The sequence below is a fragment of the Thalia democratica genome, chromosome 2, assembly GCF_965202585.1.
Source record: "Thalia democratica chromosome 2, ktThaDemo2.hap1.1, whole genome shotgun sequence".
NCBI classification, from domain to species: Eukaryota; Metazoa; Chordata; class Thaliacea; order Salpida; family Salpidae; genus Thalia; species Thalia democratica.
In genome coordinates, this window is record NC_139166.1 from 44538381 (window position 1) to 44560223 (window position 21843).

Sequence of the window (21843 nt, forward strand, 5' to 3'; positions counted from 1 at the left end):
CCAACATATTTTTTAAACATGTGACTATGAAAGTTTAAAAAATATTATTAAAAACTATATGAGGTAGATTTTAAAGTGAATTAGTTTTTTGTTGCCATGAATATGTTATTCAAGGACGTGCATGTAACATTAACTAGTTGTAATTTTGTTTTCCTTTATATTTGAAAGATAGGTTTTCTTCATTTTTAACAAAATTGTCTACTTTTTTACAAACAACAATAATATTTTATTTAGTTTAAATGGTTTTGCACCACCTTTAATTGCTCTGCTCTTGAAATTTCCATGGATTTTTAACATATTATAGTTGGATCTCTGTACATAGTTTGCTAAAACCAAATAAAAAGTCTTGTAATATAGAATGATGGTTAACAAAATATCTATGCAAACATATAAACCCTGAAACATAATTATAAAAGTCTATTAGTAACATAAGAACTGTCCAAAGAACTTATGAAACTTTTATTTTCTCAATATTAAATTTTTAAAAGGTGTTCTGTTGTTTATAAAGTTTTTTATATAGATCATATTTTAAGTTGAAAAACATATTGTTAGTAATTTAGTAATGGAATTAAATGATGAAGAAAAAATGCTAGCAGTTAAGACTGGAGGATTTAAGTTTACCAAACCAGTTATTTCAAGATGTGAAGTGTTAGTGATTTTTTGTAAAAATTATTTCTATATTAATACTTTATAACCAATAGTCATTATTGTTTTTCAATAATAATAGCTTGTGATTACTATACAAATAAGGATTTTAGCTTTTATACCTATGATCTTTTTTAATGTATTTTACTTAATTTAGACGAGTTTGATTAACATAAAAAATATTTTGTGGAAATTTTACTTGAATAAAATAGAAATTAAAAAATATGTTAACATACTGCTAGTAAAGTATATCAGTTTTTATGCAAAAATTAACTTAACTACATTAAAGTTTGTATTACTAGATGCTTAAATGACTTTTAAACTTAGCTACTAAGAATAATAAAATAACCAAATTAACTCCACAAAAATGCAACTATATTTTTTAAACAAATATTTACTGGCTTAGATTTAAATTTAAAAGTAACACACAGTTTAGTAATAATACAATTTTCCTAAATGTGTCTTTAAAATAAAAATTACAATTTGACTCCAGCTATTTTTTTATACAAAACACTCGGGATAATTTTAAGGTTTAAGAAAATATCTTGCCAGTTTTTGTTTTCTATATCTTAAATAAGATTTAGTTGATACACTTTCAATATTTTGTTATTTTATAATTAATTTTGTTGAAGAACTTGTTTATTTGAAAAGTTTATATAAAATTTTCTTTGTTTGAAATCTGAAAACAATAAATATTAACAATTTAGAGACATATCAGCATAACCAAATGGTTTGTTTAAACTATCCACATACTTAAAAAAATCTTAATTGATTTAAATTTTAAAGGTTGAATCTTTGAAAAAACTATTTCTCACAAGTTTAGTAAACATAGATGTGGATTAGGGTGCATCTGTTTCCAGACATTGGAATTTTGGTCCATTTTTTTGTAGGTGCTAAATCACATAAATAAACAACACAAAAAAAAAGCTTCCTAGCTTTTACCTATTTACGTTTTTCTGAAAACAACCCCTATGTAAATTGTATGGGACCTTAAAATTTAAACCTTTGAGTTTTTGGCTGAAAGTTTTTTTACATGTAGCAATAATCACAAAAACACATTCTACGCGTTTTCAGACCATTTGAAGAAAATTTCATTGAGATATTTTTAGATTTTCTGTATTTTTTATCATTTGTTGTGATTTTTAAGGTATTTTGAAGAAACCAAGAAATACTTCCCAGAAACTTTCTTCAAATTGGCTGAAAACGCATAGAATGTGTTTTTGTGATGATTGCTACATGTAAAATTTTTTTAGCCAAAAACTCAAAGGTTGAAATTTTAAGGTCCTATACAATTTACATAGGGTTTGTTTTCAGAAAAAAGTAAATAGCGTGGCGGTGGTAAAAGCTAGGAATTATTTTTATGTGTTGTTATTTTATGTGATTTGCCACTCACAAAAAGTACAAAATTTTCATTTTTGAGGGGCAACAGATGCACCCTAATGTGGATGCATAACAGCTTTTCCATTTAGTATTTTGAAGAAGTCATATTATAAGGTATAAGTAGTTTGCTCCAAAGCTGCAAAAGTTTTATTAAACAATTTTAAAAACTCAGGATGACTCAGGCTAGTTCAAGGTCACTCAGGATAGTTTTTATGTCTAAAAGATTTCAATTTGGTAATGCATTATTGTTTTTTTTTGAGATTACTACAACTATTCTAAACAATTAAGTTCCCCATAAGATTTTTTTTCCATACTATGTGGTCAACAACTTATAAAAGGCTCAACTTTTTGTTTTTTAGAAAAACCTTAAAACTAAAATCAATATATTTAGATGAAGTATTCTTGTTTTAGTTTAGGTTATGTTATTGCTTAAAATATTATATATATGCTCCAAGAGAAAATTATTAACAATAGTGTTTTTATTGTATGTTAGTTTTTATCTACATATTTTCTTTAATACATTAAAGTTTTTTATTTGTTTAGTTTCTAAATTTTTTTAAATATAAAAAAACACCAATTTATCTAAAATTTAACTTTAATATTTTGTAGGTTTTTATTTTGTCCAAGTGGAAATCATGTAGAAGTTTATTCCATAGAAACAGGAGAGATTTGTCAAAAACTTTTTGGTCACAAAGATGTAATAACAGGACTTGCACTACATCCTTCAAATCAGATACAGGTATGAGTTAATTAGAAAAAGTTGAAATTTAATTAAATAATTAGAGTTGCCAAAAATCTTTTGATCCCGGAGAAGCCTGGAATTTGACAATTTAGGCTTGAAAAACCTGGAAATTTGAACTAAATAACTATAAGATTAAAACCTGAATATTTTACAATTTTTACATTCAAAGAAAGTTAAATTTTGATTAAATTCAAAAAATCTATCATATGCAATAATTTTATTGTATAAATTAAAGTTTTTTATTAATAAAAAACACTTTTAAAGTATTAGGAAAATAAAGTAAAGTATTAAAGTATATTTTCAGTACTTATATACAATACTTATAACACAATTGTTTCCTTAGATTTGATTTTATACTGAAAATAAACAAAACAAGTTTTACTTTTAAAAACCTGAAGAACTTAAGAAAACCTAAAAATAAAAAAAATATTTTTCAATCCTGGGTAATGCATTTGAAAGTTAAAAAAAAAAAGTATCTGAGAATTAATATAACAAAGCATTTCTAAAGTAAATTAAAATGTTTATTGAAAACGTATATTTTTTTATTAGCATACTAAACTGTTTAAGTAAAGTATTTACCTAGTTTAGAATCTTTTTTTTTAGGTTCTTACAAGCTCTTTGGATGGTACTATTAATAGATGGGATTTTTTTAGTGGAACATTACTGAAGTCTTACTCACTTAATGTACCTATACACCTTGTATTAACAACAGAAAATTTTTCAAATTTATTTTTATATGCAGGATTTGAAAATGGTAGGTTTAGCTTAAAATCAACAGCTTTTTATATCTTAAGATTTTTCTTGTATATTTTAAACTACACAGTATGATACCTGTAATTAATAACGTTTTATTTTTACAAAAGCAATTTGCAGTAGTACTCTATAATGTTTTAAATTTTCAAAATAATATAAATTGTACTAATTTTTTTTTGTTTTGCTTATAATGACTGTAATGATTTAAGATAAATTTCATTTATATAGTATTTGTTTTATTATATCTTTTGATTTTTCGAAAACTAATAAAAATATCTCAACTTCCAGAGGAGAAAGTATATTTATTAAATTCTTTCAAGGTTTTTTAAAGCAGACTCAGTTTTGGTCAAAGACCTCTTCAGTGCTTATTTAAAAATCTAGAAAGATATATGATAGTCATGGAAAACAGTGATAAAACAAAAAATGAATAAAAATAAATAATCTTTACTTAAAAACAAATCTTTACTTATAAAACAAAACTAATTAAATTTTTATCTTACTTTTAAATGTATCTTACAACTTAATTTTTTTTTGGGTTCAGTATCAAAAATAAAATGTTAATCAAAAAGTATATAATAGAACAATTGTAAGATACATTTAACAGTAAGATAACAATTTAATTAGTTTTGTTTTATACGTAAAGATTTGTTTTTAAATAAAAATTATTTGTTTTTATTCATTTTTTGTTTTAGCACTGTTTTCCATAACTATCATATATCTTTTTAGATTTTTTGACTAAGCACTGAACAAGTCTTTGACCGAAACTGAGTCTGCTTTAAAATATCTTGAAAGAATTTAATAAGTTATTCTTTTATAGTAAGTGTAATTTAAAATATTTATTTTTACAGGGTTTTAAAAAAACCTTGAAATCTAGAAAAATCTGGAATTTGAGAAATTTTAAAAAACCTGGAATTTTGAACAAAAATCACTAAAATGCCTGGAATTTTAAATAATTTTAACATGTTAAGTAGTAAAATTTTTTTTTAACTTAAAAAATCTATTGAAAGTTTTAGTTTTTTCAGTTTGTGCCTTGTTTAAGTTTTATGTTTATGTTTATTTAAACACTGTAATTTGTCTTTTCTTTTATGTTAGTGTTTTTCAGTTTAAGTGGCTTAGGTTTTAATGCCTAGGTCCTTCGATTGACAATAAACTTCAATAATAATAATAATAATAATATATATGAATTTTTTTTGTCATCATCAAAATTTTTTTATTAAAAAACACGTTTATAGTAGCTTTAGAGTATCTTTTCAATGGTTTTATACTGTTTATCACAGCTTCTTACCTTAAACTTAACTTTAAACTAAAAATAGACTCAAAAATGTGTACTTTTAAAAACCTGGAGGAGACTTTGGAAACCTGGAGAAAATTTGCCAAAAACATTTGGCAAACCTGTTATTAACTAAATATTTTATTTATTTGTTTATTATTATATCTAGATGTATTATTATATCTAGTAATTAGTTATTTACCCATCAATTTTTGCAAAAAAAAATTTTTAGTATATCTATTACAAACAAAACTACTTTAAAAAGTTTATAAAGCTTTTTGTTTGTTAATAAAATAGCTTGATTTGTAAAAACAAAACGTTTTTTTTTTGTATGCATATGAAAATTTTTATGTAAAATATAAAAAGCTTTTATAAGTATATAAAGATATTAAAATAAGAACGCAAAAACTATGCTAGTGTGTTGGATATATTTACTGTAAACACATATTAATAAATAGAAACTGTTTTAAAAACTGTTTTTCAACATTAAAATTTTTATTTAAGAACAATTTACTACAGTTTAGTTAAAGGTTACACAACATACTCTAATATAAATTTTCTACAAATTCCTATTCATTGATCACTTTTAATATAAATAATAGTTTTTAGCCAAATTGAAAGCTTTTGAATATATATTTTTGAAATCTATTCATGTTTAGTATTTTTTTATTTGAGTAATACTTACATATATATTTTTTCGAATCTATATCTTTTTGACAGTTTACATACTTTCAATAACGAAGTTAAGGAATATGCATCATTATTTTAATTCAGATATTAGCCCTGTATACTTTTTATTGAAATAGCAAATAAGTAGCTAAATTACCAGACTTGTATCTATAGTTTTTTATAGAGCATTTATTTCTTTTGTTTGGAATAAATTGTAATCCGTATTTTGAAATTAATTTTGGTTTTGCTAAACAGCAGTTGTTAAAAAGTAGTATAGTTTGTAACTATGGCCTGCATTTTACTTTTTGTTCTTTAAAGTTTTTGTTATAATTATGATATAAAAAGTTTATAATTAATCATAGCTCAAGTTTTTTTATTTCTAATAAAAATTTTTTTTTTTTAATTAAAGTGTACAAAAGTTTTTAAAACTTATATAACTGTGGCTCGCAAAGACTTTTTTCTTTAAAGTATAGCCCTCTAGCAATTTTTTTAAAGATAATTGGTCAGGGACTTAAAAAAGGCTGCTGACTTCTTATATGACATAAATTAATTAATTTTGTATAATATTTTATAGTTAGAATATAAAACCAGTATTGGATACATTTAACGCGTTTTACTATATTTACCTGTGTTTTATTATTGTTATGTTCAACAATAAACTTTTGTTTGAATTCAAAACATATATTAAATGTTTAAAAATAGTTATGTAAGTTATGACTTGGTTCTGCATTGATAAATATTTATATTCTAGCTTAATTTGAAATAACTTTTCAGTACTTTGCAATCATTTGGTATGTATCTGTAACTTTTTTTTATAGATAAATTACAGCTTCGATGCATGAATATCAATGATGAGAAAGAAGACAATCGAAAAGTTTACAAAAGAAGCTTAATTCAGATTGCATTACCTAAATCAGAAAATTTACAATCTCTTATTTCTCTAGCTGGTAATCAGCTAGTAGTAGTTGAAAGTAATGGGAGCCTCACATACTTTAACCTCGATACAAAACAAATTGTGAAGTAAGAAATTGTTGATTTAAATAGTTATAGATAAAGTTTATATAAAATTGGCAATTTGTATTTTTATTTATATTCAGTCAACAAAATTTAAATTTAATGAACTTGTCTTCTTTTATTACCTTATTTAACATGAAAATTATATTGAAAATGCTTGGAAATTATATACAAGTTCCTTTGATTTAGGCACAAACTTTCAAAAGCGTGTCGACAGAACAAAAAGAAAATAACATGTGTGGCTGTACATCCTACTGAAGATATGTGCTTAACTGGTCATGCGGACGGAGTTATTAGAAAATGGTTAGTATCTTCTACGTCTTTCTTATAATTAATTACTTAAAGTTTATGATTTTTTTATAATATATTTTTTGTAAGTAAATAATATTTTTTCAATTATTAACAATAAGGTTACAATTTGCATTTGTAACATCTAACTATGACACATGATTGCCACACACTCAGTGTACTCTAGATATTTTGAACTCAAGTACTTCAAGATATTTTGAAATTCTAGAAAATCTCAGGAAAACTCAAAATATTTTGACTTTCTTTTTTAGACTCAGGATGACTCAGGACAGATTTGACTTTTTATAAAAGCTCTTGGTAGTTGTAAGATTTAAAAAAATCTCAGGACAGATTTTTCTAGATCTAGAATGAGATTTAGTTGATCCAGTTTTAATATATTGTTATTTTATGTATTCAATTTTGTTTAAGTACATGATTTTTATTGATTATGAAATGCTTTTTTTTAGCTTTGCGGTTAATTATTTACTATTCATAGAAATAACATTGTAGTTTTTGTTTTAAACCTTAAATTACTAATTATCATGATTTGTTTGCATTCACGTTTGTACAATATGTGGTAAGATGAAAGTCAATCAGTTAATATGTCAAAAAAACAATCAAACTATTTCTATTATATATAAAGAGTAACATGGTTACATAAAATCATCCACAAATTATGTTTTCGAATCTTAATTGATCAACTTTTATCATTGAATCATCGAAAACAACATTTCTCATAAGTTTAGTGAACATCTAATGCAGGAGCATACACATACAACCTTCTTTTTAATTATTAAGAAAAAAATGAAAATAAGATTTGAGTAGTTTGCGCCAGTGGCGAAACATTTATTTTAAGGATTTGAAAAAAACTAGGATGACTCAAGGCAGTTTTTTTTGACTTAAAGGGTGTCAACCCTAATGACACTTAATTAATTTAAAGTATTAAAAACTACTTTGAGAAATCTTAATTTTTTTATTAATAAATACATATAGTTTGAGAGATACTTTTAATTAAAGATATTTTTATAGTTTTAAGCTGGTTGTAAAGTAAAGATATTTTAAACATAATTCTCACTTCAGAATTAATATAAAACAGGTCTAGTTAAATTAGCAATAAATTAGAAACTGACAACTTCTAAATGAAAAGTTTGAAAATGTGGGCAAAAGACTTTAAAAATTTGATTTTTTTTTTTAATTTTTAATGTATTAGTAGATATTATAAAATGACCTTTCTACAGAAAATAATTTTAAAGATTCTTAGAAGCAGCAATGTATAATTTATTTTTTGTATAGATGAAGAAGAGAACAATTTTTTTTGTTTTATATTGCGTTTTAAAACAAATGACTACGTTGAGAATAATGATTAAATAAAAAACAGTTTATCATTGAGCCTACCAAGACATCAGCTAGAAACAAGCGAAAATCACTGGCATTCTAGCGCAGTGAATGCAGTTTGCTGGTCAGAAAGCAGTGAAGATTATTATTCAGCTGGAAAAGAAGGTGTCCTTGTCGAGTATATAAAAGATAAAAAGGATTTTCTTCCCAGATTAGGTGCAATTATTCAATATCTTGCAGTGAGCCCCAGTTACAAATGCACAGTCCACGACGACAATTGTAAGTTAATACTGGTGTACATTTAGTATTTTTACTATACTTTAATATGCAACTGAAAAACTTTAATGTTAAGTTTTCAAAAGTTTTATATACAGTATGTATGCAATAAAAATTGCTTTCAAATATTTTTTAAAATCATATATTAAAACAAAACTTTTATCGAGTAAATTTTTAGTTCGTTTTGCAAAGTATTTTTTCGTTTTCAGGACTATGTTAATAAACTTTTTTTTTTGTACTAAAAATGAGTGATTTGTTTTAGGTTATTACATCTTAATATATCTAAACTGTTGATATCAATTACATTGTAATAAAAATGTTTTAATTAAAATTTGTTAAGTAATTATTTTATTTTGAAACAGCTATCAAAATAATTGACAATATGAAAGATATTGTTAGCCATATAGAGTTCTTTACTGCTGGGAAATCTGGTAAGTATATTTTTTAAACAATAACTACTTGATTTAAATTGCGAGTCTAAGTTTATATTTTTAATTGTACATATCTATAATACGAATTACCCTTCTACCCTTTTGTTTATTATTTCATCTAATTTGTAAGTGGAGCATGCATAAAAATTATAGTTATCGTATATCGTTACTGTTAAGTAAATAGTAAACTAAATTTGATATACAAATGTTTAACAATTAAGTACTCAAAAGGTTTTTATCGAATATGTAAATTTAAAAGATGAAAATGTACTATTTTGTAGATAATTAATTTTAAATTTTTTAGCAGTAGTTTAAAACCAGTTGTTTATTAAATAATGGATATAAAGTGTTTTTTATTCTAAGAAAAACACTAAACAGTCAAATCCCGCTTGAGTAAACTCTTAAGAGCCAAAAAATAATGTGTATAAAATTCAAATTGGTTTTATTTAATTACCTAATAAGGTCTACCACTAAGTCATAACATAAAAAAAAGTATATATTTTATGATGATGGTTGATAAAGACTAAGGTCGCTATAACAGGTTAAATGAATAGATTTTTTTAGTTATAATAAAACTGGTCATAAAATAACTTAAATATTCATAAGTAATTTTAAGTTTTTCTTGTTTTAAAAATATTACAAATTAACTTTCAAATATGAGCCAAAAAAAAAAGACCCTACATTGGTATTTAAATAATCATTGAAAAAATAAAGTTTATGAGGTACAACATTTTTATATATAGATCACATTTATAAAAGTTAAATCTTTCATATCTTAAGTACTAAGAGTATTTGTGGTGAGTATTTATATTGTTTTTAGTGGACTTTTTGTTTTAACAAGTGCGGCCCGCAAAAGATTTTCTCTGGTTAGTTTTATCCGATAACTAGAACATAAAGCCACCCATTATCTTTTTAGTGATTTTATTATTTTTAGAATAGCCTTCGTGTATTAAATTTTAGACTAGGACTCTTTAGCTTGTGTTTTATTTGCATACTCAATTAAAAGTCCGTTCTCAAGAAATCTGTATTTTAAATTGCTATATATGGATTTTTTAATACCGTAATTAATTTACTTTCTCTTTAAAATGAATTTCCTATAATATCATACCAGGAACTTTTAACACATTTGAATATTAAGAAATATATAAAAGCTTACTTATTTAGCTAATTAACTTTTGATATGTGAACCAAAGACTTTTATCTTTAACTTTGAAAAAGTCTCTTAAATTTCCGTGTAAACATTTTTATGATCGCCCTCTGGTATAGTAATTATCGCCCTTTTAATGTACAATGACCGATTTATTTTTCCGATTTCTCACTAATAATTGCCCCTTGATAGTAATAATCCATACTAAGAAGCACTATTGCTAATTTTTGAAAACTCTGATCTCAGTAAAATAAATTACTTTAATTCTGAAAAATTGCTTCTAATAACAAAAATAATTGACATACCTAAAGGACGATTTGATAAACTTAAATATCATTGTTACTCTGACATTTTGAAATGTGTTCGTATTATTTGTCATAAACTTTTAGCTGTCACATAAGAACCAATATTGATTGATTTTTAAAAATGCCTTAAAGTCCTAATGACTAAGAAAAATTTAATTCTACCTGCAGTTTACACCCATGAATGAAAATTATAATGTATTTAAAATTTTATTTAAATTTTATCTTAGTTTTGATAATTTTTAACATATAAGTAATGTTTTAATTAATTTGTGTGAAAATACCACAAAAACATATATTCTTCTATATTTAATTTTAAATTTAATAAAGTAATTCAACTTATAATTTGCGTTTTAGAACTCCAATGTGGTGCTGTGTTGGATCCGAAGTCGAATTGTTTAGTTACTTGTGGAAAACCTGGTCATTTATTGTTTTATGACCCTCAAAATAACCAACAACTTATGAATCTTGACGTAATGAATAAGAACTTTGTTAGCTCACCTGAAGACTTGTCAGCAATTGAAGTTACCCATGTTGCTTTTGTTGAAAACAAAGAAAGTTCGTGTATAAATAGTTTTTAAAATTTTAATAATGTTTATGATTTTTTAAGCAATTCGGTTCTGTAATTTACTGTACTTTTGATCTTTTGTTATCCCGAAACATAAGTGATACGCAAAAAATTAATTAAGTGATTTCAAAATTGATATTTGTTTAATTAGTTTAATTTAATTTGAAAATAATTTTGTTTACAGACTCTTTTATGGCTACTGTGGAGTTTGATGTGAAAAAGAAGCAGGATCAAAAGCTGAAATTTTGGAAATGGAAAGACTCAGCTAAGCAGTAAGTTTATGTTATAGCTCATGTGTCGTACGTTCTAGTAATTATTTTCTTTCAAACAACAAAATAACTTATCTAAAACAAAATTGTATAGATGGTCTCTGGACACTGTAATTCCTCGTCCTCACCAAGATTCCGATGTGACTTCATTACATTTTAACGACAACGATTGCATTTCAACTTCAGTTGATGGCACAGCTATAGTTTGGACTTTTGATGAGATGCAAGGTTAGCTTTCTCATTAGGAAACATATGAAAACATTAGGAAACATATATTAGAAAAACAGTTTTTTTTTCCATAATAAATATTTTTTAAATATAAATTTATTTTAACTGCAATTGTAGTTTTAGTATTTTAACATTATGAACAGGTTGGATTGATGAAATCTCGTTTAAGCATCGTGGTAATTCAGTTCAGTGCAGCGGTTATTCTTGTGATAACTCGTTATTAGCTGTAGGTTTTGACAGGGATGTTGTTGTCAAAGACGCTGCCTCGTTTGAAGATATTACCACACTTAATCATAACGGTGTTGTTAAGTTAGTTTGCATGTCCTAATTAAGATAAGAATTTTAATAATATCTCTACAAAATAGTTTTTTTTTAATTGCTCAGGGTGACCATTGAGCTTGGTGTCCTGTCAGGGTTTGAAAATTTAGACAAAACTAAACCGGAAATTTTGGGAAATTCTGCAGTTTTAAATAATTTTGGTTTGAAATATTTTTGAAAGTGCTTAAATGTTTTTTTTTTTCTAGCCGTAGCTAATAAAAATTTTTATTCATAGTAGTAAACTATAAAGTGAAACATTTCAAAAATTCATTTTTAAACACGTATCTGTGAACAGAAGCAAACAATTTTTTAATGATAAATTTCACAAATTTTAAAATGCTATATATATTTTTTGTTTTAACTTGACATTTTTACATAAGCTAAGTAGAACATTTTTAAACTTGATATTGCTATGTATCAATAGTTTTTGTAATGTAAGGGAAATAATACAAATAAAATGTTTATGAAAATGATTGTATTATTATTATGCAATGTACTCAAAATATTTCACTAATATCCATCAAAATTGTTTTAGTAAAAGCATCTAGTGAGTTCATATTTGTAAAAAAAAAACAAATTTTAAAAGTAACATTAAATTGTAGCTATAATTTTTAAATACTTAGTTTAAATCACATCAAGGCTTAAAAACAATCTTATGACAAGGACTTTGATGTACTGTGTTGTAATCTAATAGTTTACGTCGTTTTATTTAGCTAAAAGCTAAACTGGGGGCTGAACAGCAAAAGTTAGGGAGAATATACGTTTAAATTAGTCTAAATCAAGATAGGTCAGTATAAAATTGTTAAATTTTGTGTTTAAATCCTGGTAACTGCATGATAAACTTTAAACTTAACAATATAAAATCAAAAACAATATATACTTGCTGTTATGTAGATTGAATGAAATGTTATCTTACATATTACATTAAGTTTTTTAGTTATCATTAATAACGAATTTCCATACATTTAATTGACATTACTTAAAATATTTCTAAAAACATGATTAAAAATATTTTTAAGTAATAAATTTAAGTCAATTTTATATAATTTCTTTTGATTGAAAAAAACCTAACAAGTTTCCTTACCCAATTATTTTAGTTATTAAATTAAAAAGATTCTAGTTTAAATCTTATATTAACTTAAAATTGAGGTTAGATATTTTTATATTGTTTTGCTTGGTATTTTACCAAAAATAAATACATCTTCTAAATAGTGTAAAAAAAAAAAACAATATTTTGCAGAAAAGTTCAGTAACATGTGTAAAAATTAAAACGAAATTATTAATAAAATAAATTTAAAACTCTGTTTTGGTTTTTTTTAAGTTTTAAGTTTCACTAAAAATACATAAAAGCAACAATAATTGTTGCCTCTGCAGTTTAGCGTTTTTTTTTTCTAAAATATTACAAGATAATTAAAGTTGTAATAAAGTTATATAATATGTGCTGTATATCAATAACAAATTTTAAAGATTTCTTTACTTTGTGTTTTATTATCGTTTTATTTTTTTTCATTAATTTTTTTTGTAAAACATAAATTGAAGAAAAAAATAAAAATTTTCAGGCATATAAAGTTTGGATGCAAGAAAGCGGCAAAATTTTTGGTCACTTGCACCAACAACTTTTTGCACAGCTGGGAGATAATATCTGGGAAGTTGGCTTGGTGTTTAAGTCTTGACAGTTCTCCACTTCAACTTGTTAGTGATCCAAATTCACAGAGCATGGCCTTACTGACAAGGGACAACACAGGTTTTTTGATGTTCAATTATAGTTCTGTAAATTAAGTATCAATTTCTTAAAGTTTGATATTTTATTAAAATTTCTATTTTATATGTGTTTACCTTTTATAAAGTAGAACAGATGTTTAGTATAATTAAAAAACATTTAAAACATATTTATTATGTTTAAATTTTGTAGTTTACTATTTAAGATTAAGTAAATAAGCTTTCTTTTAACTAAAATTTACTAATTATATATTCAATATTCTTCTTATATTCTATGCAATTTACTATTTTATTATACTTAAAAAGGTCAGAACTTTTTTTCTCAATGAAACCGGGTAGTAAATAAAGTAATTATTTTGTACAGTTGTTATTATATTTCAGTAAGCTCTTTGCTTTACAGTAATTTGAGCTATTTTTTTAGTTAATACAAATAACTAGAACTATGTCTTGAAAAAGTAGTTCTCATTATTTTTGTGCTTTATTTCAGTCTAGTAATGAAAACAAATAAGTTTAAAATCTAAGGTAATGCAGAATGCTCTCTTGCATACTTACCGAAACATGTTTTAAATATTTTGCAATCTTTCATATATCTTCTAAACCCTAAACAGGCTACTTTTAATTAAAATGAGATGATTTTTTTTTATTTTTAGAGTAATATAGCCTTTTAATAAAAAACTTAACTGTTTCCAAAATTTATTGATTTGTATTACTTAAGGTGTATAACTTGTTGTTTAACATTTTTGTAGTTTTTTGTTTGGTAAATATATATGCAATTAATTAAATTTTCGTCACAATTTGTTATATCTTTTATATTTTATTATCAAAAAGTTATGTCTTTTTTTTATGAATTGATTGTAGCAATGAAATGTTTTATTTGAATAAAACGTTGCAAAAAACTTTATTTTCATTACTCTTTAATTGTTTTATTTATTTAAAGGATCGTGTTGTTACTAACGTGTTTTTTAAAACTTATATTAAAATTCTCGTATAGCTTGTTAGAACTTTTTTCATTTCGTAGTCTTTTCGTGATGATTTACAATAGTTGTTTTACTTTTTTAATAAAAGTTTCATGTTTTAGTTAAAATATTCAGTCCTTGTGGCAGTGGGAAAGGTTTTATTCATAAGTTGGATTTTGAAGTTCAAACTGCTGCTTTCTTTCCAAGTTTTAGAACTTCCTCATCAAGTCAACGTTCACCTATATATATTGTGTCCAAAGAAAAGGTATGATTGCTTATTAAATTTTATTAGTTTTTAGTTTTATGTCGTTTTATATTAAAACTAAAGTAAACTTTAATAATAATAATGTTTTAATAGTTTATTAGTAAATCAAAACTCTTTATTATCTTTTATTTAAAGTTGAAATTCTTCGATATTTAAAAAGTGTTTAAGTAACTTTTCCCTGTCATCTATTACTATAGCATATATATAAAGGCTTGAAAAAATATTTCATACTGAGACAAATGTTTATTAAACATTAAACAATTATATTATTTCTGATGAAAAGTTATTTACCTACAGCTGTGCACTTTAATGACTAAAGTTGTATTTCTTTCTTTTTATCAATAAGTTATAAATTGTTTTAGTTTATAATTTTGTTATTCTGTTAATTTTCTTATTAAAATATGATGAAGTACTATGAAGTTTTATTCTATATTTGTCTCAAGTAGTACTTAAGAAAAGTGTGAATCGCTAAAAAATCTTAACAATTTTTTTTTAAGAACGTAGGCGGGACCAATATTCTTTTTACAAAAATTAGCATTGGCTCCTATCTCATAGCTAATACTATAAAGTTTAAATTAAAATATAAATTTTTCATGGGTGTTTTTCTCAGAGATTAAAAAAGTTCTTTAAAAGTTTTCCTTCATTTCATAATTAATAAAAAGCAATTAAGAACCTATTGAACTCTTCAACTTTGATCGCTTATATCTCAAAAGTTACTTCGAGTTTCAAAAAGCCGTGAAAAGTAACTATAACCTGAATTAGTTATTTTAAGAATAAGGCTAATAAAAAAAGTGTTTTATCTCCCCCTTATGCCCATAAAATACTTTTTAGAATACATAAAAATTTTCATACCTTCAATATTAAAATAAATATTACTTACGACTATACTATTTATTTTTCTACCATTTATAAAATGTCCAGCTTCTGGTAATTCACATTACATTACTTGAAATTTTTAGTATTTACCAAACGATTTCTGATCAATTATAAAATATAATCTTTTTTAGGCTGTATACAACTTACTAACCGTTTCCGAAGCTAAGGTTATGGAGAAAGAAAGACAAATGAAAGCCGATACCCTGCATATTGGAGATGAAACTCTACAAGCTCCTATATTTCCGAACCAAAGTACCACATCAGTGCAAAAATCTTTAAGTGATACCAAAATTACTAAATCCCGCACTTTGAAAGTAACTAAAAACTACTTTTTTACATACATACCTATAGATTGTAAAAATGATAATTTACACTGTACGATTTCCGCTGTTATAAAAATAGCTAGTAGCAAATAATAAATTGTTGCTGTTTTATTAGCATAATTATAATATTTTAATATTAAATAAGAAAGTTTCAAAACACAAGTATTATTGATAATTTTATAATAGAAAGATTTAATAACAGTATAAGTTGAATGAAATAATGAAAATAAACTTGATAGGAATCAGTGGATGAGTTGTTCCAATGTGGCGGTGCTCACAACATGCAACCAATCACTCAAATAACTGAAAAGTTCATCGCCAGCCTGATATTAGACGGTAGCTCTCAAAAAGACGAAAGGTTGCAATTCGACTTTGTTTATTATATATTGAAAAAAAATGGTCATAATAACATTATGTATATTTTAATTTTTGGTAGCACCAAAGCATTAAAAGTATTCCAACTTAAATTCAAAAAATTTTATGTTTGCAGATATTTAATAATATGTTACATTGTAATAACCCATAGTTCGATACATCTTTTGATATTATTAATTGCTTATAACAATCTAATAACTTGCTTTATGTAACAGTGAGCAAGAAATTATGAATTTTGACGCTGATGACCAAGTTTATATGGAGGTAGATGAGAAAGACGATGATGAAAGACGAGATATAAATTCAAATATGTTTAAATTTATCAAGAAGGCCTTTAGTAAAACTAAGTCATCTAGTATAAGTAACAAATAACGATTTTAACCTAACTTTTTTGATACATATTAGATGAATTAATTTTAGACATGTATATTAGTTGTTAAACACTTTTTATGATAAGTGTTTTAGGAAAAACATATAGAATATTTTTATAACGTTTGTAAACATTTTTTGTGAAAGTTTGTTTTTTGTGATATTTATTAAAACATAAAACAACTCTGTTCAATTTCATTTTTGTATACAAATACTTATGAAGTAGAAACCTTATTTATTTAAAACTTGTTTACTTTTATAAAAGTAAAAAAAAAGATTTAATGGATATTTTTGACCTAAAGTGATTAAAGTCCTTAAACCGACTAAGTTTTTTTTTTTTTATTAAAAATTTAAAAAGTAGAGACCTCTAATTGTTATTTCAACAATAAAAATATAATTTTATTCTTTAGCTTTTCAATTACCAATTTACTTTATAACAAACTTAAAGTGTTGTAGATATACCTAAAGAGTCTGAATACAGGATAAGAAAAGTGTATTAGAAACTTACAACGTTCATGTTTAAAGATAAATATAGTAATGCATAAATACAACGATGTAAACCCTTGAACAAAGTCAAAAAGTAGAACAGTTGAACAGACTTTTTCTGTATTTATCATGCAGTACTTACATTTTATTATTTTTATGTACATACAGGGTTGCCACTAAACCTGGAATCCTAGAATAATCTGGAGTTTGACAATTACAGCTAAAAAAAAATTAGATTTTGAGAAATATGAAAAAAACCTGGAATTTTTAAGTAAAATCCCGCAAAAACCTGGAGTTTTCAACAATTTTTACTTGTTAAGTAGTAAAATTTTTATTTGACACAAAATATCTATCAGATAGATCAGTGATTCTTAACCTAGGGTAAATTCCCTTGTTTTAGGGGTAAACCTTCTTAACTTCAAGTTATGTGAATTAATCTTATTTATTGTGTTTTTAATTGATAAGTTAGTTTTTAACTTCATTTTTTTAAAGTTATATAAACTCAAGTCTTACAATTTTTTATGTTTAATTAGCTTGTAGTTGAAAAATTCTAGTTTTTTCCTCGAATTTAAACACTATTTTGCATATTGAGGGTAAATTCGGTAAAAACCTTCCAAAAATAGGTAAAACGTAAAAAAAAGTTTAAGAACCGCTGATATAGGTAAAAAAATGTAGTCAACATCAAAAATAAATTTATTTAAAAACAAATTTAAAGTTTCTTTTTAATTTTTTTGTACTATTTAACACAGTATTTTACCTAAAATTTAATTTTAAACTAAAAATAGACTCAAAAAACGTGTACTTTTAAAAGCCTAAATGAAATTTTGAAAAACTAAAAAATATTTACCTAAAGCCAGTGGCCTGCCTATACATAGTCATTTTTATTATATGTTAATTAAAGTTTATATTTACTAATTTAACCAATGGTTTGAAATCAAGATTTAGCACAAGTATAAAACTACACAGTTATAGTTCCCACTTATAAAGTTATTGAGTTAAATCTCTGAAAACTCAATTTTATGAAAACTTGAAAGTATGTGAAACGTCGCATAAAATTCAAGTATTAAATTTAATGAGTTGACTACAAATTTTTAAAGATGCTGTTAATGGTAAAAGACGTTTAATAGAAACACTATTAATATATTCATGTGTCTTTTGTTCCGAACAAAACTATGTTATTCGTTTTTAGACTCTTTAAGCACATACGTATTTAAGAGTAACAAAATACAAAAAAAAACTACGTGAAACTGTCATTTTAAGTTTAAACAAACAAATATTTATTCTTTTTTTTTTTAATTCTTCCTAAACTTAACATGAAGTTAAACAAAGTTTTAAAATCATATCTAATTTTATTAAACATTAACTTCTCTTTAATATTCGTGTTAACTTAATGTTTCACAAACAAATCATAAAATTACCGATAAAATGTTATTAAACTTATGATTCAATAAAAAAAATTGGCAAAAATCTACGAGCCTAAGCCTTGACTTTCTTATGCCGTGAGACAAGCTGAGTTTTAGACTTTCAGTTTTTAAACGAAGTATACTTATATTTTTCAAAATTCAATAAGTTTAAAGTATTCCGACTTCCTTAGTAAAAAAAATACTAACTTAAGTTGCATTTTTTATTTTAGATAACAATTTTTGAGGAGATACCACCATTCTTAATTAATATTGAAAAGTTTCTTCTTTTTTTTTGATTCGACAAAGTTTTATTTTCAAGATATTAAATTTCCTGATAACCAAAATTTTTATATAAATTCTTAAAACATGTATCTCTATATTTCTTCGTTTTAGAATTAAAAACTAAGCAATTTGAGACCCGCAATTTATAATAAACTAGTTTACTCAAGTCAAAATTGTAATGATTCTTCTTTTCAATTAAACAAGAAAAATTCTCAAAAAGTAAATAAGGTAAAATATTGACATCTGTTGTTTCAAACAATCAAAAATTACTTTTTCAAATAATTTACAACTAAAAATATTATTCAAGGATTTGGTCAGTACAAATAGTTTAAAAGAACACTTAGGTCATGTATAAAATGAAGTTTTTAGTATTACAATATGTTTTATAGACTTTTTGCCCAATATTCGAAGTCTAATAGCTTTATCATATACTTTACTGTATTTGAGCTAAATATTGTTAAAGTAATTATTTTAGTTTGAACTAAAATACTATTAAAAAAATGAGATTAACAACAAATAATTGATAACAGTTAAATAAATTGTGAAATAAACAATGAAGAATTTAAAACTAAATTTACAACAGTAATATTAAAAACAAAGTCTAAATTATTGAAACTTCAATGACATAAGTAAGCAGACAGTAAAGATATTTATAAAAATATGTTACTTTCTTTCGTTTTTTTTTACAGTTTTAGAACATTACATAATTTTGCTCCGAAAAAATTTGTAAAACATTAGTTTTTTTTACTTTTTTTTTTGACAATATGCCTGCAAAAAAAAAAAGAATTACTATAAGTATTATTCAGTTGTATATAGTAACGCTTAGACAGAGTCAGAAAATTGTAGCATTTAATTAAAAGTACACTGATTGCGAGGGTATTTGTTAAAAATGGCATAAAAAAATTTTAACTACAGTAAATTTAACATCATGTTGTAAAGGTGAAAATAACGTTTAATTAAAAAAAAAACTACTGTACGTTTGTATACCAACTTTAAAATTAAAAACAAATTCGATATTTGAAACAAAAACAACCGTTTAAAGCTTATAAATAGTTTTAAACAGCATTTTTTCTTTGTTACCTCGTAATGAATATGTTGTGTAACTGAATGTTAACACTATGTTTTTTTTATACTGTTTTAAAAATGTGGTCTATTTTGAAGAAAAAATTTCAAGTATAGTAAATATATAAAACTTAACCTTTTTTAAAGTTATATAAATAGTTGAAAAGATAAACTAATCAAAATACATAGTTAAAGTGTATATATTTACTAAACAAAATATCTACTTATTTTAAAAGATTTTCTTTTACTCAAATACTGAACATAATTACAAAAGTGCGAATTAACTATTCTATTTGTAATCAGGTTTCGGTAAAAAAAAGTCCGACCTTGCCAAATTTTAACAAAGCACTTACTGTTTATAATTATATCATCTAAATAAGCTCTTTACTTTACAGTAGGTTGAGCAACATTTTTTAGTTAAGACAAATAATCTTTTAAAATACTGTACACATATTAGACAAAATATAATCACTCAAAAATATTTAAGAATCTAAAAAATAAATACTGTTTTAAAGCTTAAAAATATCACAGCACTGATTTGTATTAGTAAGTCTGAGTTGAGTTGAGTTTAATTTTTTTTTTTTAAACTATTCTACCATTACAAGTGTGTGATGTTATTTTGTCTTACCATACAAGCCCAAACACCACTACAAGAAACTTTTAAATAAAACAAGAACTAAAACTTACAAAATCTAAAATAAAAATTTAATAAGAAAAATAAACTGAATCGTTAGCAACAATTGATGTAAGGAAACACTGTAACAAAAAACTTAAAAAAATCTTAGCCTCGAACAAGTTTGTCATAAAGAAACTAGAAAAAGAATTTCCTTTTTAATGCAAAATATTGACTGCTCAATCCAGACAAAATTTTTATTAATATTTATTATAACTTATTTATACTAATTATATTTACATTCAATTCGCAGGCCGCAAGTTGTACCTTAGATGGGTCACATCGTGTTTTACCCTTAATGGACCGAAGTTGTTTGACCCCTGGTCTAGTGTAAATTTACATGATTTGCATGCTAGTTGGCCGTATTTTACTTAATTTGTTAAATACAAGCGGGTCGGTCATTTTTACTCTGCTGGTCGAATCTGTAACAAAACAGTACTCTAAACATCCTAACAAACATAAAAAATGCAAACTATCATATACTTGTATGCGTAACACAAAACTGATAACAGAGTAAACAAGGGACAATGAAACTTTAAACAACAACGAAAAGTCAGAAGACAGAATTACAGAAACTATAGAGCCAACGTGTAGTTGCCGATAAAAAGACTCATGTCCCCTCATTAAATTTTTTTATCAAAAATATTATCTACATAGCTAAAATAAGAACAAAAAAGAAGTGAAACACTGTATTAACAGTACAGGAGGCACCTTAAAAACCAAGTGGTACAGCCGCAATAACGACATAAAAATCTACAGAGATAACGGCACGGAACTATCCAAATACATATGGAAACCGAAAAACATTTAAGTTGATAAGAAAGCGGTATTAATAGTTTTACACCAGATTGTAGAAATAAACAGGTTTAAAAAAATTTACGACACATGAACCTAAGAAAAAAGGGAGATAGCACACGCCAATAAAATAAAAAAAGATAATAAAAGAAAAAATACTTTGCAGCTGTCTGTATTACAAATGACTTCACTTTAAAACTTATATTTTCATAAAAAATCAACAATCTACTGTTAAAATTTAAAGACTTCAACTTCTATTGGTGATTGTAAAACTGATTGCTTTTAAAACATAATCATGTTTCAATTTATAAATAATTCCTACCGCTTTTAAAAGTTTTGTTGATTTACACGTGCATAAAGCATAACTTATAGTTACGCCATGGTCTGTTAAAGTTTTATAACACACAAAACTTTCATGAATGTCTTAGTTTGAGTGTTAAATATGTTTAGTTTAATTACTTTAAGCTTTTCTGGCTAGAAAAAATAAGTAAACTTGTTAAATTTTTATATAATCTTTGAATAGCCTTGAGAATATTTTTTTAACTAGTACTAAAATATTTAAATTAATTATTAACAATTCTAGTTTACAATTTTATTTAAAGTAAACAGAAGCTTTTATTTGAA

At 24.4% G+C, this 21843-nt stretch overlaps 1 protein-coding gene across 1 annotated transcript; it reads left to right on the plus strand.

Moving 5' to 3' along the window:
- The first annotated feature begins 518 nt into the window (after positions 1 to 518).
- On the plus strand, positions 519 to 16583 carry LOC145829665 (WD repeat-containing protein 75-like). Its single transcript, XM_082937519.1, has 16 exons — positions 519 to 648; positions 2635 to 2764; positions 3371 to 3521; positions 6278 to 6479; positions 6663 to 6776; positions 8140 to 8375; positions 8735 to 8803; positions 10610 to 10810; positions 11005 to 11092; positions 11184 to 11317; positions 11461 to 11626; positions 13195 to 13379; positions 14433 to 14575; positions 15583 to 15765; positions 16014 to 16132; positions 16365 to 16583. Exons 1-16 carry the CDS (start codon positions 563 to 565, stop codon positions 16519 to 16521), a joined length of 2364 nt encoding a protein of 787 aa, XP_082793645.1. The 5' UTR covers positions 519 to 562; the 3' UTR covers positions 16522 to 16583.
- The last annotated feature ends 5260 nt before the right edge of the window (positions 16584 to 21843 follow it).